At 36.1% G+C, this 25,078-nt stretch overlaps 1 protein-coding gene across 1 annotated transcript; it reads left to right on the plus strand.

Moving 5' to 3' along the window:
* Positions 1-1,101: 1,101 nt before the first annotated feature.
* On the plus strand, positions 1,102-24,813 carry LOC126366689 (cadherin-23). Its single transcript, XM_050009881.1, has 22 exons — positions 1,102-1,367; positions 9,706-9,916; positions 10,464-10,607; positions 10,974-11,122; positions 11,317-11,445; positions 14,694-14,912; positions 15,230-15,442; positions 15,524-16,348; positions 16,427-16,622; positions 16,855-17,158; positions 17,229-18,111; positions 18,185-18,370; positions 18,486-18,780; positions 19,087-19,307; positions 19,635-19,761; positions 20,083-20,258; positions 20,429-20,716; positions 20,918-21,228; positions 21,323-21,383; positions 21,948-22,111; positions 22,589-22,839; positions 23,414-24,813. The coding sequence occupies exons 2-22, from the start codon at positions 9,706-9,708 to the stop codon at positions 23,524-23,526; spliced, it is 5,466 nt and encodes a 1,821-aa protein (XP_049865838.1). The 5' UTR covers positions 1,102-1,367; the 3' UTR covers positions 23,527-24,813.
* Positions 24,814-25,078: the final 265 nt, after the last annotated feature.

Raw genomic sequence — 25,078 nt, forward strand, 5'->3', positions numbered from 1 at the left:
ACAGGAGGAATTCGCAAGAAAGTTTTGAAAATATAGAAACAATCGATGAAGATTGCGATGTAGAGGCAAGCACGCTGATCACTAAACTTAAAAATGATGTAGAAACTACTACTAAGCAAATGAATAATAATAATAAGAAGGATTTTTCAAATGAAGAGAATGAAGATATTGGTGAGACAACAACAGTTAGGACGTACGTACCGCAAATAAACGGTCACTATAGGAGTGTCAATCAAAATTCAAGAAACATAAATAGTTGGTTGAATGATAATTCAGAAAACAACAGGAAAAGAAGGCTTGAAATGTCTGTCGCTGGTTTCCGTAAGACCACTTACGTACCGTATGTTGAAATCAAAAGGAACTATACTAGAAACTCTAGTGACAAAGACAAAGAAGACTAGACTACAAGACTACTTAGCTATGTTTCCAATTTCAAGTGTCCCACCGACTTTACTTTAGCGAATCTTAGCTTTAAGTTTTTCTGTACATTTGCTTCATGTGGGCACGATTGTAAATAAATAATTGTAATTGTAACAGTATTATTATTTATTTTCATTGTGTATTAGCTCCATCTATGGACAGAATGGGGAACTTACATTACTTTCGTTGTAATTGCAATGAGCGTGCGCACGGTACGCAGATAAGTATATTGTAGTTCCTTATACTTATAATAGAGGGCGTTTTTAAGTTATTTTAAAAACTTTATAAGAAACTTTAATTAATTCACAGACAACATAAAGCAATAATAGTAAGGTACTAAAATTAGAATAAAAAAAATATAGGATTACGAAAAACTCATTTTCCGATTTGGTTATAAAAAAAAATCAAGTTCATTTTTCTGACTGTCAAGTTGCATAAATCTAGAGCTTTTGAAACGTAAAAGCTTTCCAAAAATACGTGTTCACTAATCAAAGTGCATTTCTACTCTAGTGACCTTAATACAGCTATTTCGTTGGCCCTAACATGACCCGTTTCTTCCGTCTCTCTCTAACCACTATGACCTTATACATTCTATCTCAGCTCACGCATCTTAAGAAAAACCCGTTACTTTTACCTGTGCAAAAAGGCTCTATCTGCGGAGCTTACAAGACGTATCCAAGTACAATTGTCCGTCTCTTTTCCTCTTCCGCTTTATGTATTACGTGATAGACAGAGAAGTATAAGTTACAAAGCCAGTACTGTATAGTTGTGGTGCAAGTTTTTGACAGTACGTTTCAAACTTGACGGAGGTAGTGACTTGGGATTCAAGATGTTTTGTGTTAAATAAAGTATTTTTATTGACATTTAAATTAAAAATGTGTTGTGCAGTGCTAATAGTGCTATAATTATTGCTATTCCATAAAAGGATTTTGTTGGAGATAAACAAGGTAAGTATTTGGGGATAACTGTAGAGGTAACGGTAAAGGTGTGTTTACATGCGGAACTTTCTTTGCATAACATGTATTTAATCTTAGTCATCAAGGACAGATCACAGAATGGGCTTTTTGTAAAAGGAACTTAACAATTTTCTAATTTAAATAGAGCTAAAGGCTTCGTGTAGGCACTCAAAATGTTGTTATTATATTCAAATATGTAAAAAAGATACAAAAATGAAGTCACGATGAGTTAATCATTGAAATATCCGCTGTGGTTGAGGTGTGGTAGATATTTTTATACTACTAACAAAAATAATAACAGCTAATTTCGTGTGATACGAAATACTAGGTAAGTATATCAAATATCACGCCATGAAGTGAATACTAGAATATCGTAATCTAAACGTGTAGTATATATATAGGTGGCCTAATAGATGTCACTTCTGGGCAAAGGCTTCTTCCTTGTCTAGCACTGATCAGGCGGATTTGGACAGTGGCCCACCATCCACGGTCTATTGCGGTAGGTAATATAGGAACTGCTTTTATTGATGATAAATCTAAGACCAGTACAAATGACCAACAAAATGAATCAATTGACGACTCAGTCAACGAACTAATGGTTGACCATGTTAATCTGAAAGTGCGCATTTCTCTGAACTTTGAAGAACAGGTAAAACAGACATTCTTAGTTATTGACCATTTAAAAGTACTTTTTAATCCAAAGAAAATGCCTTCTAGGTAACTATCAATGCTAAAGTAGGTAGTGTAGCGTAATAGAGTATTTCCTGTCTAAGTGATAATGAGAACAATCTAGTGTGGTAACTTTGAATGGGAACCTACCATATAATCTTGACTATAAATAAAACTACCTAAAACTATCAAATCTCAATCTTTCTCTCTTTATATAATGTTATAAAGATAACTAAACTCCATCATCTCCCTAGTGTTATCCCATTTTTCACGGGGTACGCTTACCTAAGAAGATTTGATAGGTCCGGTGTTTTACAGAAGCGACTACCTGTCTGACCTTCCAACCTACAAAGGGGAAACCAGCCCAATACAGATTAGGTCGCGTACCTCCGAATTGCATTTCTCGGAAATGTGGGTTTCCTCACGATGTTTTCCTTCACCGCTGAGCACTTTATAATCTTTTAAGATCCAAACATGATTTGAAAATCATTGGTTTAGGCCTATGCTGGGATTCGAACCTGCGACCTCTAAGTGATGGTCATGATCTACCAACTGAGCTACCACGGCTCTTATTTAAAAGATTACTAAACTTAATGGTGCGAAATAACCGTTTAAGAAATTCATGAGCAGTGTACTTATTTGAAAGGAATTATTTATACAGGGTATTAGACTTACAGTTTACACCCTGTATATACTCGTTGTAGAACAGCCACCAGCTGATACAGCTAATACTCATCACACTCGGGGTTTACGTTCACAATATTACACCGTTGCAATGTATTTGTTAGATATTCATTCCTTTAATACTATTGCGGACGCAATTGTTACTAAATAGTTACAATTAATTAGGGTCCACTAGGACCGAGAGAGAGCCGTGGTAGCCCAGTTGGTAGAACACTTGCCTCTCACTTTGAGGTCGCAGGTTCGGATCCAGCACAGGCCTAAACTAATGATTGTCGAATTTGTTTTCGATTTCATGTTTGGGTCGTAAATGATTATCACGTGCTCAGCGGTGAAGGAAAGCATCGTGAGGAAACCCATATTCCCGAGGAATGCATTTTCGGAGGTATGTGACCTAACCTGTATAGGGCTGGTTTTTCCATCGGGGGTTGGATTCAGATAGACAGTCGCTTCTGTAAAAACCGGACCTGTCAAATCTTTAAGGTTAGGTAAGCGGACCCTGTGGAAAGCGGGACAATGCTAGGGTGATGGAGGACATACTGTAATGTAGCATTTATGATATTAATGCAATAAAGGTTTTTTTTTTTATTATTTACTTATTATAAAGTGATTCTTAAGACTAACAACACACCGCAGTATCACATAACACTAGCTATTAAGCTATAAATGACGCGCCTTTAAAGGTCAAAGGTATTAGAACCCCATAGAAAACTGCACAAGCAAAAAGCATAATAGTTCCTCTGTTCCTTACAACGCAAAAAGCGGTTACATCGGTTGAGGGCAATTATCACCTTTCTCACGAGCCATTGTCTTAAGTTCACTGACATGAAGGCTGATATCACAATGAACAGTATTGTGAAGTACTAAATTAAGTACAAGTCTATTTATTTAGGTCTTTACGGGTGAGTGGAGACTATAAAAGAGATAAATTGGAGGCCTTGTAAAATTTAAGCCGAACTAAAACGTGATTGACGCGAAGATTTCGCTACGTTCATTGTGCCAGCGTGTATTATAATATTATAATAACGTTGGCACAATAAACATGGCGAAATTTTAATATAATATTGGGAAGATTTTTCATATTAAAAATATGCTGCTGATTTTTGCTTTTTTTGTCAAAATCCATATACGATAATTATTTTATTCATTTAAATTACGCTGACAATAATATTATAATAACGCTGGCACAATAAATATAGCGAAATCTTAATAAAATATTAGGAAGATTTTTCATATTATAAATATGATGTTAATGATTTTTGCTTTTTTTGTCAAAATCCATATACGATAATTATTTTATTCATTTAAATTACGCTGACAATAATATTATAATAACGCTGGCACAATAAAAAATACACGATGGCACAATAAACATAGCGAAATCTTAATATAATATTGGGGAGATATTTCATATCAAAAATATGCTGCAGATTTTTGCTTTTTTTGTCAGAATCCTTACACAATAATTATTTTATTCATTTAATAACGCGGACAATAATATTATAATAACGCTGGCTGGAAATCTTAATTTATTGGAATAGAAATCATATTAAAAATACGATGCTGATTATTGCTTTTTTTAGTCAGTATGGATTCTCGATAATTATTTTATTCATTTAAAACTTTAAATCACTATGATTTTTATTTCACTGCACTATTGATTTCATTGTCTCGCTATCCATAACAAAATTACAAAAACAAATTATTAATTACTAAGTCTTCACCCAAAAAAAAGAAGCAATATCCTAATGCAAAACTATAAGTATAGAAACCTACCTAAAACTGACATTCGAGTTTCATAAGCCATGTAAGGTAAAGCAATCAATAATGATACATAACTTAATAAGGAAGCAAATTGACACGATCAACAAATGCTTGTCCAAACAAAAAGAAAAAAGTGTAAAGTGACAAGTCATCAGACATAATAACATGTGTCATTGTCAAACATGCTAAATTACATCACAAGATCACTGATACTCACATCATTGATACGACAATCATTACTTATGTATGTGCTTAATCAATAAAAACGATAATAAATAAAAATGAGGAAATTGGCACGCATGATCGCGTGACGAATGCCTGCGCAGCAATATGCATAAAAACAATAATTGCACCTAATATTGTACCATTTATTGTAACCGGTATTTTGTAGAACGTTTCGTTTTAAGTGACAATTACGGTACGCGATCTGATTTATTAGACATAGTCATGAGCGCACATTGTAGACAATATACTAAATAACTTAATCAAAAAACGTATTTAAAAACAGTAGCACAAAAATCGATTTCATCGAGTATCATCTTTTTGCTAGCTTGGTTGACCGAGATTTAAAAACTCTCGTCATGTCATGGGAGCAAGCTACAGAGACTACAAAAGATCGCGAGGAGTGGAAATATGTTATTCAAGCCCTACAACCCAACACAGGACAAAAGGATTACTTAGAAGAAGAAGATTTCCTCCAACCTAGTACTTCACTCGCCCCTGCTGTATTCACGAGATGTTACATAAAATAATGTAAGGTTCAATAAAAACTTGGCTCTAGGGTCCCATTTACCACAATCCATGAATAATCGTCACTTACCAGTACGGCAGCCAAATAGTAAATAGATTTTTTTTGACGTGACTTATTGTATATTTGCCGCAGATGGCATTAACTACTTGGCCGGACAAAAGTAAGTAGCAACAGTTGGCTCGACTATAGACGGCGATACGGCTCAGCACCTATCACGTTGGTCTAACAGAAAGCTCGGTGAGGTGTGAGTACTTAGACCATCTTACGATGGATGTACCTCGTAAGCTTATGTTACGTTAAGATGAACTACGCATAGAAATGCGCTTACTTCCTGACACTTATCCTATATGTATTCTAACCATAATGAGTGGTGGTGTGTATCTGCCTATTATCCGTTTCAACGCTCCAATACCTCTAAAGTAATGTAATAATTGGAAGTCCAAGAAAAATAATACGCGCTAGTTGTAATTAAAACATGCATGAAATTGACAATTTTACGTGTTTGTACTTTTTAACAGCAATTTTACTCTAATGTGGAACAAAATGCGAATTACGCGTGGTTGTTGCCTGAAAATAGTCATAAAAATTGCAGTGCAATTAAGACACTTGCTGCGTGAGTGTGTTTGTTAATTACCTGCGTAATAAACAACACTCGTAACTCAATATAGTTAGTAAGATTATTATCGAATGTTCTATTTCCTAAAAGCCAAATTGATGTCCGATTTATAAACACAAGACTGTAATGACTCGATTTTTTGTTTAAATTCTATTTATGAATTCTATTAAATTCATTATTACTATTTTATTTTTATTTCTCTCTCTCTCTCTCTCTTTATTTAAGAGCTGTGCTCTTGTCGGTGGAGTAATCGCCATTCCTCTCTTCTTCCCGCCAAAACCGTCACACCTTTTTTTATTTTATTTTTTCTATTTATTATGTATCATATTTTTGAAACTTTCGACCGCAATAAAAAAACGCACCTTTTTTGGACAATACTTCAACTTGATACTATCGATAGTATCAAACTTCCCAATAATTAAGTAACCTCTTCGAGACCAAGTACGTGAACAATTTGTCAAAAGTCGACAACACCGACAAGTAACAGTCAAATAAAAATCTAAGTACTTAAAATTAAAAAAATAACAAGCACCTTTTACAAAATATTTAGCAGCAACAGCATGACAAAATAGTCCATTCATAAAATACAATAAGCTCCCATCCCATACTATACGCAATATTAGCGACCTGCTGCAAAAGCCTTAGTCAAGAAGCACAAAAGACAATTACAAAACTTACAACACTTACGCTACTTCCCAACACTGACGTAAGTAACTTCTGACGTCGCTCCAGAGAGAACGGAACCAATATCTTCCGACAGCTACTAGAACTGCCAACATGAGCATTAGCATCTTATAGAAACGGCATGTAAACTTTACTGAGGTGTCATGGCATATCGTAGGTACTATAAGACGATATCAAAAATGTTATTGTTATTAGGAAAAACGATTTCGTGTCTCAGATGAGAAACAATTGTCAAATACGAAGGGACACGACTCAGACGATTGACATGACCACCAGACTAGACATCTTAAGATTTGTACTACCTAGTTCCGCATCTAGTAGAGGCCGAGCGTGGTTCTGTGCTCTGTGCGTCTCTGACCGCAAAAACCACTTGTTTCTGGTCCAATTCTATTGTATAATGTAATGCTAATTCGACATTTAGTTGCATATTGTTATTATTTATGATGATGTAAAACGATTTGTTAAAAATAACTGTTTGAAACAATTTTGCTGACTTTGACAACAATTTAACGAAGCATCCGAATTCGTTATTGGTATACAAAATTTTATATACAAAAATGAAAAATGCTGAATCGCTGACTGACTCATCGACACCCAGCACAATTTTACAGGACCTAGAAAATGACGTCAAACAACAGCTTCCTGAATGTGTTGTCTGACAGGCTAGACTGTTTAGGAGGCAATAGAATTCATTGGATCAAACTTTGATGTTACTAATAGTTCATAAGTTGTTTACTACTCTTTTCTTTCCTAATGTCTGTTCTTTTGTTTTTCTTCTCGATGACAACTTTGTTTGTAAACTTGTTTCACACGTGTGTCAATGTTCATTATCATATTATACTGCATCTCTGCGATGGTAGCTAGCTGATGTCTATAGCACAGACTTTATTTAGTCTATTTTAGGCATCAGCTGTACTTTCTGTTTAAGATTACCCTTAAGACTTAAATTAAGAATTATCTTTATGAACACTATTGTAAAAATATGTGGAAATAAATACTAACAACTATGGATGTAAAAAAAGTTTGGAATTTGAATAAGAATTAGCATTCGATAGTCCCAAGGAGATCCGGGAGTTTATAATTTCTAAAGTTTAGGAATACCGCGGATGGTAGCTAGTGTCTTATCTATATCACAAACATTATAATAGTCAGAAGCAATTAGCACATTCCTGTCACTTGCATTGGTTAGTGGAAGTAGACAACCTTGAGAATTTAAATCTGTCTGTGCGCAACGAACAGGTGGTATCGGGTTACCACTATTGCGCGTAATACAGTATCTAACTAGCTTAGTACCTATCAGTAGTATAATACAAGGGTGTTAGTGACATCGTAACGAATACTGAGGGGGATGATTCAGACCATGATTGCGACGGAAAATTCAATTTGATATCAACTCAGATACATGGTCTGAATCATACCTGAAAGGTTTCGTCACGATGTCACTAACACCCTGTATTATGATAGAATGAAGAATAATACTGCATACAGAACGGTAACTCTACGCCCAGCACGATATCGGGTGTCAAGCTAGAATTACCTCACCTTCTCTCGGTCTTACTTTAGTTTAAGTGATAAGAATAAGAATAAAATAAATTTATTGCCAGTAACAATGATCGTAACTCGCTTGCACTCATCTCCTTAGCCTTATGCCGTTTTTCCACAGGGTCCGTTTACCTAACCTGATGATCTGGCAGGTCCGGTTTTTACAGAAGCTACTGCCTGTCGGACCTTCCAACCCGCGAAGCCAACCAACCCAATGCAGGTTAGGTTAGGTTCACCACATACCTCCGAAAATGCATTTCTCGGGAATGCAGGTTTCCTCACGATGTTTTCTTTCACCGCTGAGCACGTGATAATCATTTATGATCCAAACATGACTTAGAAAATATGTTTTCATGTAAAATTCCATTCCGTGTAAAGTCAAACCATAACATAAAAATAGCTGGATCAGATAGCGGATTACTGAGAAAATATTATTAAAAATAAAAAATCTTGATAATCATTGAAAATCATCTGAATCAATTTCTTACAAACTATGTTGCATAAATTAAGTTTTTGAAAAAAAAAACCTGTTATTTTATGAATGGACTATAACTAAACCAAAACGTGTAGTATGACTTCACAATACATATAGTAGTATGTCGGTTACTTCCTTTTTAGTATTCCATTAAGTACAATGAGAAAGTGAAGAAACTGATAACTAGTCACATGTAAGTCGATGCTTCTATAATTAGACACCCTACTCTAACAGGAAAAATAACCGTGGTAGCCCAGTTGGTAGAACGCTTGCCTCCCACTTTAAGGTCGCAGGTTCGAATCCAGCACAGGCCTAAACCAATGATACTCGAATTTGTTTCCGAATTCATGTTTGGATCATAAATGATTATCATGTGCTCAGCGGAGAAGGAAAACATCATGAGGAAACCCACATTCCAATATGTTATCTAACATGTATTAAGCTGATTGTCCCATGGGTTAAAAGACAGGCTGTTGTTCTGTAAAAAACCGGACTTGTCTAATCGACAGGTTAGGTTAGCGGACCCTGTAAAAAACGGAATAATGCTAAGGAGATGATGACTCTAAAAGCTAAGATCACCTTAATGTCTATTAAGGTGATCATTGTGCAGTGGTCCCTATGTAAGCAAAATTATTACTTTATGAAGTATAAATAATAACAATTCGCTTATGGTAAAATGGTTAAGACAGCGCATATTCTAAGTTATTTATTTTTTACAGAAATGATACTTATCACTGTAACATTAGGTACTAAGTACCTACTAGTATTATTATGTTTTTCTCTGTCCTTGATAACGAAGCTCTAAATACTTTTCATGTTTTTTTCATTCTTCAGTGCCGTTCTGACGATTAATTTTAAATCAAGCAACTTGCGCGTTCCACAGTCCAAAACGTAATATCCTACCAACTTTTCCGTTATGGGGGTTAACATGGCCACGTCAAAGCAATTCATCTAAGATAGCAATATTGCTATTTGACTTTGTTTGCATTGCGCACTTAATTTTACATGCACAAATGTCAAATTGCAATATTGCTTTGTTAGATGAATTGCTTCGATGTGGCCTTTTTAACACCCCTGACCTTCTTTTCTGATACTTTATTCTTTCAGTCAGCCATATTTTAATAAAAATAATTTCTTAAAATTTCAGATGGCAGAAATTATATTCCAGCGACGGAAAGTGGCCACGATTTTGGCACCACCGGATCCTTTAATAATACTTCTAGTTATATCCTTAGTGCAGTTCGTTATTGGTCAGGTGATCAATAGGGCTCCGCATTTTGTGCCGCAAACTGGAGACATGTCACGATTTAGTCTATCTGAAGATACTCCTGTCGGGACACCTGTGTATCATTTGAAAGGTACGTAACATTAATTCACCACGGCGCGGTTTCATGCTACCGAAAGTTAGGTCAATAGGTAGGAAATACCGAGTTAAGTATACAGTCCCGCGTTTTTCCTATACTATTTGGGCGTTGATCTTTGGTTATCAGAATTTTTAAACTCAACTTGTAATCAAAATAGAGATGGGAGACCAGAGGTTAAAAAATAACAGATTTCTTTTTGTAACTAATAACATTACTTAAATTAAGCAAACGTAATTGATTAAGATTAGTACTTTCATAGTCAGTACCTATACATTATTAAAACAGGGATATGAGACTCCCAATATTTCAACACTGTTGCAAGTGTTATTGAGTCGTCCCGAGATCTGTCAAAAATGTCAAATATGAGTAAGTATTAATTAACGGCTTAAACCGAATTAAAGCCCTATAATATAACCAAGTGAGAACCCTAAAACCAAGCGAAATATTTAAGAACAGATGAGACTAAACGCTCGTTCATAATCTGAATCCTACATTAAAAAAAATCTGCTGCTTAAATTCCAAATAAATTCAAAATTTTCAGGTATCGACCCCGACGGCGGTCAGCTACGGTACTCAATATCAGGCCAGTACTTCAGCGTGGACTCCCAAACAGGCGTGGTCACGCTGGCCAGATCCTTGGATCGAGAAGAGCAGGATGCTCTAGAAGTTATTATAAGTATTACAGGTAACATAACATATAATATAAACTAATTACTAATCCCTAATGAAGTCGAAAGAGACACAAGTATTCCAAAAGACAACTTATAGTCTTGATACAAAGTCCTAAGGTAATAGGTGAACCGCATGGCGACAGATGATCATATTATAATAGCCAATTATGTTAGAGAGGACGTAAGCACAGCCTACATACAACATACCGGATGTATTGCTCATCCCGGGCTCAGGCCCTCTGTCGCTAATAGAGCGACGCCATGCTCTTCTGCGTGAATTCTCTTATATATCGCCATATGTTTGAATTTACCACACTACGCACCGTCTCCATAAATGAATCCTTAACATCTCTATATAGGTACCTGTTATTACGTTTCAGATGAAGGAATAGCAAATACGGAACCAAACACGATTTCCCTGCGACGTGTTATTCCTGTTAAGGATGTGAACGACAACCCGCCTGTGTTTCATAATCGCCCGTACATTCTCAACATTAGCGAAGCCACGCCCGTTGGCAGCGAAATCGAAGTAAGTAATGAACTGTCTGGTGACAGGTTACCACAGTCCAACGGTATAGTTTAATTCCATATTCTTGAAGAAGACATAATCTTTTTTGGGCTTGGCTCATGGGATAATAATCAGGATCACATTCTGTGTTTTCGCCTTAATCCTAGAAAAGTATCACTAGTAGGTATTAAAATTATAATGTTTTCACCTTTTAGGTTTACCCAAGAATATTGGTGACGGACCGAGATGAAGGAGTTAACGCTAAGATTCGAGTCACTTGCTCCACTAAAGAAAAGGGAAGTGACAACGAAGCGTGCTCCACTTTCAACATTATTACAGACATGGTAAGTGTTATGTTTTTAGCACGCACCCTTGCTTAGAAAATCTCCCAAAGAGAAAATTTTATTGGAGTTCTTGTGGTGTAATGGGTAGCAGGCCATCTGACGCAGACTTTTTCGATTCTTAAGGCGAGTATTATTCCTATTTTTATAGATTTGAAAATATATGAACGGTACTGTGTACGAACACTAACGAAGAAGTCATAGAAACAGTACCTAAGGGAAAAGCGATCATTACTAAAAGTCGTTTACGACAAAAGATGGAAGACAATTGACTAAGAAACGGCCTCTGTAGTCCAGTGGTTGAGCATTGGGCTCACGATCCGGGTTCGAATCCCGGTGGGGACAAAAATCACTTTGTGATCGCTAGTTTGGTTAGGACATTACAGGCTGATCACCTGAATGTCCGAAAGTAAGATGATCCGTGCTTCGGAAGGCACGTTAAAACGATGGTCCCGGTTACTACTTGCTGATGTAAGTGAGTAATCATTACATGAGCCATGTCAGGGGCCTTTAGCGGCTCAATAATAACCCTGACACCAGGGTTGCAGTGGTTAGTAATCCACCTCACAACCCACACGATAGAAGAAGAAGAAGATTGACTAAGATGTAGAGAAGACAACAGAGGGGTAAAGACTAAGAAGTACTTACATGAAATAAACAAGAGAGAAATTGAACATCTCGTGCCGGTTCGTGCATCGCATCTTATAAAAATCAAAGAATTAATACATATAGGATAGAAATCACTAGAAAATGCTAATGAAAAGTTTAATTAGTACCCGTGTAAACAATACAAAGTGGAAGTGTGAACATATCAAAACATTGCAATTATATCATACATACATACATACATAAACTCACGCCCGTAATCCCTAATGGGGTGGGCAGAGCCACAAGTAATCAAAGACAACTTGCAGCCACCGTTGATACGAAGTCCAAAGATGGATAAGATGAACCTTATGGTGATAAGGGATCAGCCTATCGCCCATAACATTAGTCCATCATGTTAGAGGACACAATTATATCATACTGTTCTCATAATCGAAAATAGGAGAGTAATTGCGGACATGAAGTTTCTATACGACGTTGTTAACGCCCTGCTGGATTGCCCCGCGCTGACGGAGCGGGTTGGCCTCTGTACCTGGACTGCTCGTACCAGACGTAAACGTTCCTTGTGCTCTGGTATGTCTCGGACTAATTATGCCAAATACTCTGTCATACACAGAATAGTTTCAACCTACGAGGAGAGTTTTGGTTCCGCAGATATCTTCTTTTTAAAACGAAATGAATTTATAGAATTCATCGTCAGACAGTTTCCTATATTTGATAACGAACCGGATCACACATCATAGCTGACGTAATTTATTTTCTTTAAAATTTGTAACAACATGCAGACATAAATTATACATACATACCTACAATACACCTTTCTTCACCTACTTCACACGCATACACACCCTAACAATCTCACACACTGTTTGTGCAACATGTGTTGTGTATTCCTGTATTTTTTTTTTCTTTTTAATTTTTAATTTTTTTTTATTCCATTTCATCTCATCTTATCAGCTATTTTTAATTAAGTGTAAGTCTTATGTATTCGCTCTTATTATAATGTAAAATTTGATTTGTCATACTTTTTAATTGGCCAACAAGAATTTAAGCTATTGTAATGATATAAATTATGTTAGCTGTAAAGTATGCAAGTAACAATAAATAAATAAATAAATAAATAATACGGTCAACACCGGACAATGGCGTTTTGTTTCTCATCCTTCCAACAAATGCACAATTAATCACAATAATGTTTATTACATGTACATCCTGCAAGACATTAACTAACCTGTAATGTTTACATTTGAACTTACACTTGGATGAACCCGATAGAAGAGTACGCGTCTAAAGTTTACACACTTTGTTGATAGTTTAGCTTTAGCCGTAGTGGTTTGACCTTGATCTGTCTATACAATTTGTGAACTTTTTCTTTGAAAAAAATAATAACGTATTTATGAAAAATCATATTCTATCTACATTCTACGATTTTTTGTGTGGTCTGCATAATACATACATGTATTCAGAGGATCCAACCTGCGCTGTTGTTGCCTGTCCGGCGATCTCTCAGGTGGATACGGGTATGCGCTCCCGGACCCTCGAGCTACTATTAGTACATCCCATGCTCCTTCCGTATTAATAGTATCCTAGAAATCCCTAATTTCCTTCCCTTACTCCCAAACTTTCCCGTCACACCCTATTTTTCCTAATTTCCTTCTTCCGCTAAGCCAAGGTATGCCGCGCCGTGGGCTGCATGGCTAGGAGCGAGCCTAGTCTCTAGCGTGCCGTGCCGGCCTGGAACTGGGCGACTCCAGGACGTAAATAATGCCTTACTCCAGCACGCGGGGCTCTGCTGGAGTGGACAAGATATTTCCCTAGCTGCTCGTGGGAACAAAATGATTGATTGGGAATGAAATGGTAGAACAAGCGAATGAATTTGTGTATTTGGGTACTATGTTTACAAGGGATGGTAAATGTGATGAAGATATAGAAAGGAGAGTGAGATTGGGTAATTCAGTGAATGGGGCAATGCACGCAGTTGTTAGTAGCCAATGTATCTCGCAAGATGCGAGGATGGCTGTTCACAATGCAGTGCTTGTCCCTACGCTGAAGTACGGTAGTGAATGTTGGGTATGGCAGAAGAAGCATGAAAGTAGGATCAATGCCGTAGAAATGAGGTCTTTGCGTAGCATCTGCGGTGTGAAGTTGAGTGATAGAGTGAGAAACAGTGTGATAAGACAGAGATGTGGTGTAAAAGACGATATAGTGACTAGGATTGAGAAAGGAATGTTAGGTTGGTTTGGACACGTAGAGCGGATGAAGGAAAATAGAATTGCAAAAGCGGTATATAAAGCGAAAGTTGATGGTAGGGCTGGCAGAGGAAGACCGAGAAGGACTTACGATGATCAAATTGGAGATGTCCTTAGAAAAGGTTCAATACGATCTACTCTGAACCGGCGTGCGTGTATGAAGCGTTTGATGAATGTGGAGGAAGCAAGAGAAGTGTGTCAGGATCGAAGCAAATGGAATTCTATAGTCTCTGCTTACCCCGGTGGGAAATAGGCTGCATAATTTTTCACTTAATTTCAAACGATTTATTTTTTCTTATTCTTCACTTTATATTAGCTCACTTTAAAACATAGCCATACACTGTACATCATCGGTAGCTGTCTTTTTTTTTCGTAATTTCATTCTTTTTTTTTCAGATTTCCCCAAACGAATATGAAGTTCGTTTGTTCCTGAACCACCAACTGGATTTTGAAAGCAGATCAGCTTACGTCATCAGTTTGGAAGCAATGGACCAGTCAGACAGACCTCTGAGGGCCATGGCCAGCGTGGCGGCAACTGTAAGAGATGTACAGGATCAACCACCGATGTTCCTCAATGCTCCATTCTCTGCTACCGTACCTGAGAATACTCCACCAGTAAGTCGACTTTGTAGCCTCTGAAAAATTTTTTTTTTGGAAGTGGTCGTTGGGTGCAAAGCCCTCATAAAAACCTAACTTTATACATCCATGCTTAAAAGAAATTGGGAATATAACATTATAGAAGATATTCGCAAAACAATGCACTATCGGTATTTTTTTAGAACGAAAATCATAACTGAGTATGTGTAAAAGCCAAATAAGTAATTCAACTCAGTGAAAATAAAAGGGTAATGGTTTAAATAGATAAAATAACTACAATACGCCTTAACGAAAGAGACAGACAGCAAACGAATATATTAATTATATTTTTTTAGAATACCAGTATAATGGATATTATAGCAAAAGACGGTGACACAGCAGATCCAAGACCAGTTTTGTTGACGCTCGAAGGAGACATTCAGCAATACTTTAAACTCGTACCCGAAAAGCCAATCGGACGTGCTACACTGGTCACAACCGACATTCCAATTGATAGAGAAAGCGACGTAGTCATACAAAATGGAGGGGTTTATACGTTTTCAGTCAAGGTAATAAACTCACATGTTCACTCACATATAAGTGAATTGTAATTTTATGTAGATAAAAATATAATAAATGATTATTTACAGGCGACTGAATTAATAAACAATGAAGTACCATCAGATTACACCGTCACAACTGTCACTATTATTGTCACTGACGTCGACGATCATGTACCCGAATTCAATAAAGAAGTCTTTGATATATCGATACCTGAAAACATCGAAAATGGAAGCCCGATCCCGGGTCTCTCAATCTACGTCGAAGATGATGACATAGGTCAAAATAGTAAATACGACTTGAGATTAGTAGACGTTTTTAACTCTGAAGGAGTATTTTCTATCAGTACTGATCACGGTGAAGGAAGGACACCCATAAGTATAAAAGTAAAAGATTCGTCCAGGTTGGATTATGACGTAGACAATGATGAGAAGAGAATATTTAGCTTCGATATAGTAACATCAGTTGACGGACAAGATCTATCATCAGCTAGAGTGAACATAAAGTTATTAGACATGAATGATAACTCTCCAATTTTTGATGAACCTAGTTATAAATTTAATGTGTTGGAGAATGCAACAACTGGAACTAAAATTGGAGATGTGCATGCTAGTGATAAAGACTATGGCATCTTTGGTGAAATTGAATATACTTTAACTGGATTCGGGTCTAACTTGTTCAAAACTGACAGGAATAAAGGTGGTGTATACGTTGGTCAAATGTTAGACTACGAGAAACAGAAAAGTTACAGTTTGACACTCATTGCCAAAGACGGAGGAGGTAAAGGATCTGCAGCTAGTATTTACGTAGATGTAATAGATGTCAACGATAATGCACCAATTTTCGAAGCTTCTGAGTATAGTCGAACCATAAGAGATGGAGCTACTAGTTTTGAGCCTCAATTAATTGTGAGAGTAAGTAAATTATATTGTTATTTATTACCCACTAAATATATTACATACGTATTGTTAAAATACATATCACATTTATAGGCAACAGACGCCGATGGACCAAGCCAAGGAGACGGCAGAGTGAAATATACATTAGAATCTGACAACAGTATAACTCATAAAGGTAACGTATTTACTGTTGATGAAGATACTGGAGAGATCACAATCGTCGACAAAGTCGAAACAATGGATACTCCGAGAGGACAATATGAACTAGTTATTAGAGCTACTGATTACGGTAAGTTTATGCTTTTTTTTTTAAATTTAATTATAAACAACTTTATAGACATTATATTGTATACTATCCCCTAACCAAATGCCGCATTAACTAGCTTTTTGCGTCTGTCCGCGTGGACTTCGGTTACAAAATATAGCATAATATATCAAAAGCTGTTCAGTAGTACCAGAGATTACTTCCTACAAACAAACCCACAATCTTTACCTCTTTATAACGTTATCTCTTATTTTAGGTACACCGCCAATGCATAATGAAACTCGAGTTTACATCAGAGTAGGAGTTCCTGGAAACCAGCGTCCTACGTTCAAGGGAAATTATCACCATTACAAATATACTGTGACCCAGCGCAACCCAGACAGCAACGAAGACTTCACATTCGACCTTAATCCAATGAATTATAAAGCCAGTATCAGAGAAGATGCAAAATCAGGACAGAATGTAACCATGGTCGTAGCTAATGATCCTGATGGGTTAGATGATCTATTGACATACCATATCGTTTCTGGATCTAAAGACAACTTTGTTATAAATGAAAAGTGAGTAACTGAAGTAGTATTCTGTTTTTACTTAAATATAGAAACAATTTTATAACTATTATTTTTTCAGGACTGGTGTTATAACTGTGTCAAATGATGCAAATTTAGATCGCGATGTAAATACAGACAAATATGAAATCATCGTATCTGCTGTCGATAGTGGGATTCCAATTCCAGAAACTGCCACTACCACTGTTTTCGTTACCATTTTAGATGTCAATGATAAACCACCAAAGTTCAATACCTCTGAAACGACTACCTACATATCAGAAAGAACTAAGGAAGGCGATGTTGTCACGAAAATGATTGCATATGATACTGATGTAAATTCTAAGCTTAAATATAGTCTAATAGAGCCTACAAATGCGTTTTCTAAAGCTGGCGTACAGCTTAAAGCAAATTCTCCATACGATTACAAGACATTATTTAGAATAGACGAAGACACAGGAGAAATATTTGTAAATGGTAGTTTGGATTATAGTCAAGCATCTATAGTCATACTAACGATCAACGTGGTAGATGTTAACGCAGAGATAAATCAAGAAAATCAGTTTGCTGTAACTGAACACACAATATACATCCAACCTTATGCAGATAAAAATCCACAGTTCACCAACCCTGGTTGGACTAGCTCAAATCCCATAATATATCATAAAATAAAAGAAGAACAGCCTATAGGAAGTACTGTATTAGTTCTCATGGCTGAAGACCCTATATCTGGGCATTTGGTATCAAGTTTCAAAGTTATCAATTCAGAAACGGGTTTGTTACAAGTTGATCCTTTTAGTGGCCAAGTCGTTCTGACAAATCACCTGGATTATGAAGACTTGAGAAACCCAAATTTGACATTAACTGTAAAAGCAACTAGCAATGATGGTAGCAAACATAGCATTGCTAAAATTATCATTGAAATCATAAATATCAATGATAACCCACCTATATTTGAGAAAGAGGTAAGATCATAAATTAACATAAAATGATTAAATGAATTTGAAATTTAATTAATCATCTACAATAAAATTTCAGCTCTACAAAATAAGTGTTTTGGAGTCTGTAGTGTATCCAGAACAGGTCTTAACAGCAAAAGCAACTGACGCTGATGGTGTATTAACTGAAGAAGACAAATTAAAAGGATATTCCGATATTCGCTATACTTTGCGGGGTGATAATTCTGACCTTTTCATCATTGACAACATCACTGGAGTGATACAAGTAAGAAATAATAAAGCAAAAAATATTTCTTCGAGAAAACAGTATCAAAAACATGTTATTTTTATGACAGTATTACCACTGCATGGTACATAACATTTATTTGATATTCTGGCAGGTAGCACCAAACAAAACTCTAGATAGAGAACGTCAGTCGGTTCTTCGATTAGAAATAGAAGCAATCGATACACCCAAAAGTGCAGCAGATCGCCTGAAGACCACAGCTACTATACTAATCGACGTACTAGATGTAGATGACAATTCACCTTCATTTGAGAAACCTGCATATACTGCTGTCGTCCCTGAAAATGTTCCCGTTGGTATCAGCGTTATCAACATCACTGCTAGTGACCCGGATGAAGGCTTGGGAGGAGAAATTAAATATGACTTCCTAGACGAAGGTGAAGCGAATGGTATGTATGGCATAAAAATGACTAAGTAACTTACCTCGATCTTCTTACTTACACCTCTACTTATGTAAGTGTATTATGTATCTCCACCTCATACTGAGTCCTTCTCAAATAGGAGCGAGTTTAGGGGATAAAATATCCTGTGAAACTATATGATTAGGTACCTTTCATTAGATTGTCTAAATTAGCATAACAATCTCGAATACGTAGAAGTAGAAACAAAAACTTTTCGATATATAAATTGAGACTGAACAAACATAAGACGTAAAGTGATAACATTCATAAAAAAACATTACTTCTACTTTACAGGTTTATTCACGATCGACCCAGGTACGGGTGAGATCAAAACGCGCCGGGACTTGACAGGACGTGGTCGAACAGAGCCGTATCGACTGATCATTAGTGCCACGGATGGTGGCGGACATAGTGGTGATACTTCACTGTTGCTGTACATCGGTGACGTCAGCGCCAATGATGGCGTGCCGAGGTTTATTAGGCCAGCTGACGGAGAAGTGCTTAGTGTTAGCGAGGCGAGCATCCAACCTTATTTTTACTTGATTAATCTCGTCATTTATAAACAAACGAATGTTTCTTCCGCTCTACTTTCTATCTAGCGCGTACATACTTACTTTTGTTACGACAGCTTTGTAAGCGTTAATATATTCAAAATCGATTTCAATTAGACACTGTCGTCATCATCATCAATTTAAGAGCCACGCTCTTGTCGGCGCAGCACCATGCTACTTTTTAGGGACACTGTTGTAACTACTTTTAAATAAATAACAAGTTTGAAATATGTTTGCCTACAACATTGCATGTATGGTTCCTGAAGTCATTCTTATAATTTGCCCTTTTAGAATGCAACGATTGGATCTCCCGTGTTCCAAGTGGTAGCAAGTGATCCAGACGACCCGACTCAACCGTCTGGTCAACTATATTATTCGATACAACAGAACAATCCCGATGCTAAGACCTTTGCAATTGGTAAGAAAAAATCTTCATCTACGTATAATATAACATAATAGTACTTTATTGCACATACAGGTAATACAAAATGCAAAACAAAAGAGAAATAGAAAGAGTACAACAGATCAAACTCGGATTATTGTCCAATTATCATCATGTTTTGATAATAACGTGACTTAGGTATCTGTAGTGCAATTTCGTTGTTGGTCTTTCCCTTTGCAGCATGCGCTTTCTCAGTAAATATTTTACAATACTGCTATAGATCTGTAACTATACCGTTTTCACAAGATCCGTTAATCTAACCTATTACTAAACAATGATTTTCTTATTAATTTTCAGATCCTCATTCCGGCCTTATAACAACACGTCAATCTTTAGATAGAGAACGCAAGGCGTCATACACACTAGTGCTGCTTGTATCTGATAGGGGTCAACCACCACAACAAAGCACGAGAATTGTCAACATCATGGTCACAGATATAGATGACCACAAACCTCATTTCTCCCGAAACTCGGTGAGTATAGTTTGCCAAAAAAGCCTGATTCATTAACTTTTAGGTAGTACCTTTGAATCTCGCAAAAATAGAATAAATCAATTTCAACGCTGTAAATATAATTGATACTTTTGATAAATTACTTCAATTCCGTACAAACGTAACTCCATAACATAAACTATCTTCCAAAGGATGACCCGCCATTACTGATAACGACCAAAGAAGAAGTACCTATAGGAACAATCATAGGTAAATTGGAAGCAATTGATGAAGATATTGGAGAAAATGCTGCAGTGGACTACGTTATCACTACTGGAAATGATCTTGGTCTAGTAAAGTTGGAACGAACGAATGAGAGTAAAGCTTTAATAGTATCGACTGCGAGACTCGACAGAGAAGCCATCGCTAAACAGATCATTACTGTCAAATGCTTCAAATTAGGCACGACGCCTAAATTGACCAAACATTATAATAGATTGGTAAGTTAATACATTCATAAAAGTATGGGTTGTACTAACAGATAATGTAACTCTTAAGACACTTCAGCTTAAAACTGTGGATAACTTGAAACCTTGGTGATAACTCTAGAACATCACTATAAAATGGTCTAAATGTTTAAAATCCAGGTATTCTCGTTTTCTATTTAAAAAAAGTATAACTCCATACTTATTTCTTTTCAGGACCCCTCAGAAATCCAGGTCTTAATTAAACTCATAGATATAGACGACCACCTTCCACAATTTGATACCGTCAACATGACCATTGGGGTCCGTTTGAACGTTCCTATAGACACCATGATAGCCAGCGTCAAAGCCATTGACAAAGACCCTGATGCCTTAGCCATAGACTATAAAATCGTCAATATGAGTTTTGAGTCACCAATTAGGACTAGGTCTATAAGTAATATCACAGATGTAATAATATTGAATAACGTCACAGGAGAGTTGAAGATTATGAAGAATTTAATTCATTATGCTGATGGTATATTCAGGTAATGACATCAGTCTTTACTCATTTTATTCTATACTTTTAGTAAAATTATTACTTACTTACCAATTGCACATCATCATCCTCATCTATTGCAGACTAGACGTCCGAGCTAACAATTCCGGAGATCCTGAAAGACATAGTGACATATTAGTTGAGGTATGTGTTTACGTAGTCTTATTTTAAACATACAGTTTAAAGAAAAACGATAGTCGCATTTTTTGGGACATCAGCGTTTTTATATAATCTACTAAGGGTAAGGGTAAAGGGTTCAGGAACATTTAATTCATTATTTCACTTAATAATATAGATAATAAATAATTTTCATTTAATTTTCCATTATAAAAAGAGGCTCATTATCAACCCACAACACCCTTTTAGTAAATATTTACGGGTTACGAGCTACTTAGTTCAGGTGTGTGGGTACATAGTTCATCTTCCGATGGATGTACCTATGACTACGTCAGTTGGGATATAGTTGTGAGCTTATGTTATATTGCGGGATATAAGCTATTTTATACCTTTTTAAGATTTCGTACCCCGTACCTCATATTATAATCAACATTAAGCTGAAGCATTTTAATTTTCAAATATCAATCAATTAAATGTACTTTATTCCACAATAACAGAAGCATACAAAACTTACCTACACAACACATGAATGTAGTACAGTGTAGTAAGTACAAAAAGGCGGCCTTATCATATTATTATGCTGTATTACAGGTAGTTGTAGTAAGAGAACGAGATCTCCTTCGCCTGGTGTTGCCGGGAAGTACGAGAGCTCGGGTCAATGAACTGCGGGACCGCATGTCGGCTGCGCTTGCGCCACGCGGTCTGAAGATGCAGTTGCATGACTCGGTCAATACCGCCTTCTACGGCAATCCTGGGTTTGTAGAAGTTTTATTTATGGTAGAATATCTTGTCATTCGATGTACCATAAGCAACCACTTGTCCTGTCGGCCATAAGATAGTACCAACTAGATCTGGTTGGATTTTATTAAAATCAATACATAATTATTGGTAAAACTATGTATCGACTTAAATAAAAAAATACAAAACCATCAATCGAAAAGAAAACTTATTTCCTTAATGATTAAAAGGAACCAAAATATTATTATGTAGATTCGACAACCTTATATTATCCATTGCTCAATTGCAATAGCTTTAATTCAAGTACTTTGGTCACAATTTGCTCTAACTAGGTACTTAATCAATTATCCAGGTACAGCCGGATTTCCAGACACAATAGTCAAACAATGGAATCTTGCTTTCTGCGAACCGATACTATGAGGTGACTGAAAAGTCAACCGGAACCACGGGTAAAGTGAAATTTACCAATCCTTAAAAAATATCTTCTGTTTCAGGCCATGCTTCCAATTCCGCAAAACAGATTCTGGAGAAGCGTTAACCCCTAAAGCAATGAAGGCAACGATCAGATCTCTAGGGACCGAGTTTCAAGAGATTCTGGAGACGTTCAACGTCCACAACATCACCAGCTGTGGAGTGTCCAGAACGAAGCACTCTCCAGCTCAACAGGCGTTGTTAGCTCTAGCTGGGATTCTACCATTAGCTGCACTGATAGCCGCTCTTGTGTTGTGTTGTATGCATTCCAATGGTAAGTATGTTTGTTACCCAAATATTGATTGATGAGGTTAGGTTGTTCATTCACTTTGCAACCCACACTATTGAAGAAGACCCAGATATTTTAAAACGTCGAGGGTGTTATCCTTCTTGGAATTTGCACCACCTTAGATCTAAGGTGGAAAAAAGACGCATAAACTGTTTGTTTGAAAAGCTTTTCCCCATCAACACTAGAATAGCAGTAAAGTTGTTGCCAATTTTGGTGGAAAGCATTTTCAAATATCTGAAAACACCCGGATTCGATGACCTGTATTAAAAACGGAATTATTTTGAGTCTCGTTTTTGTATCAGCGTGTTTGAGTACGCTTTATAACCCTTGCGATGGATGAAGGAAGAGCTGAGCCTAGCAGTGAAAAGACTATTTATTTCATATAATGAATCGTAATAACAATAAGAGTTGATTATGAAGTGAGTGTGTATGGAGTGAGTTATGAATTATGAAAGAGTGGAACACGCAAAATTAGTATTTCAAGATTGTGGCAGGTTACATAGTTCTTTAGTAGACTTTAGCCCAATAGGAGGCTTTCAATGTCTGCATGTGTTTCCAGCCAAGAGACGGGCGAGGTCTGCGCTGCTCCTAGCTCGAGAACCGCCGCCAGCGCCGCCTAGCAACATATCTGTACCCACGAGACTATACGCAGAACCATTGTACACTACATGACACCACTGAGTTTCTTTTTAATCAAGCTGTTGTAGCGTTGCTGGCATGACGTCGTAAAATAACACAGATTCCAACCCTATATAGACGTACCCATCATTACAACCCAGCACAAAATAATGCACATCGAAATTTGGAAGGCGATATGTTATTGTAATAATGTATAACATTTAGGTATCTTCCGAATTCCGCGGTGGTCTGCGTTTTGCATGTGTCATTATTACAGCTTCAAAAGGCCATAAATTTCGTAATTATCGTTAATAGAAACAATCGATAGCGATTCTGAGTTAATATTGTCTACTGGGGTGGTTAAAAGGGCCACATCGAATCAATTAATCTAAAAAATCAATATTGGAATTTGACATTTGCGCATATAAAAGTAAGTGCGCAATGCAAACAAAATGTCAAATAGCAATATTCCTTTCTTAGATGAATTGCAATAATGTGGCCTTTTTAGACACCCTGATATTATTACACCGGCATGTAAGTTATTAGATGGCCTCTGATAACATTAATATACTTAACAGCAATGGTATTTATTCGGAAAATCTACAAACAAATGTCACAATATTAATTATTCATTAACTTGCGTGAACCTCATTCAGGTACAGGGTTAAAAGTCATCCGAAAACAAAAATAACCGTTTTCATAATAGCGAACAATTATAGAAATAAGTCTTGTAATGAGAATAAACAATGTCATTTGAATCTGTAAACAGTCAAGAATATTTTAACCTGAGTGTAGATAAAACCGACGTCAGTAGGTAAAATAATGATAAATAAAACGTAGTGTCCTAAAACTTGTCCTAACAGTGCCCGAAAAGTCTACAAATGTAAACTGACTGTAAAATAAAATTAATTAGATATATTTTAAATAGTAAATTCGTTCGTAAAAGAACCAATTGCTGCGTATTTAGAAGTAGGTAATCGTTTTCTTTTTATAAAATTTAATTAAAATTATGCAAATAAAATGTACCTCTATACCTACTTCTTATTACTTTAATTTTATTATTAATTTTAATGGCAAACAATGTAAATAAATGAATACCTAAAACTAAAAGTTCAAAATTATCAACAATTTATTATGTTATATTTTGTTTTGTTACTTATTAAAGCTTGTAAAATAGTACCTATTAGAATTGTACAAAGCATGTGTCATTCCCAATTGTTAGTGTGATAATTAAATTAATTCTAAGTCACAAATAAATGATGTTAATATATTTTCGTACCTAAATATATATACCTACGGCTCTCTTATGGAATAAATTTTTGTATAAAATAGAAAAAGAAATATATATTATTTATATTATAAAAAAAATATGCATTTTTAATTACGTGTCGCGCTTGTGAAATTTTAATATAATATATTAAAATATTAATAATAAATCTAAATAACCTGTTTTTTATTAATAAAAATTGTTTACTTTTTCAATGTCCTGTCAACCAGAACTTTCAAGAAGGAAACGGTCAACCCGGTAACCAATCACAACAACAACCGAGGTTGCAGGAACAACCTTCGCGAATTTTAAACTTGTTCTAAAATATCATTTTATCAT

Source organism: Pectinophora gossypiella, chromosome 5, assembly GCF_024362695.1.
Source record: "Pectinophora gossypiella chromosome 5, ilPecGoss1.1, whole genome shotgun sequence".
Lineage (NCBI taxonomy): Eukaryota > Metazoa > Arthropoda > Insecta > Lepidoptera > Gelechiidae > Pectinophora > Pectinophora gossypiella.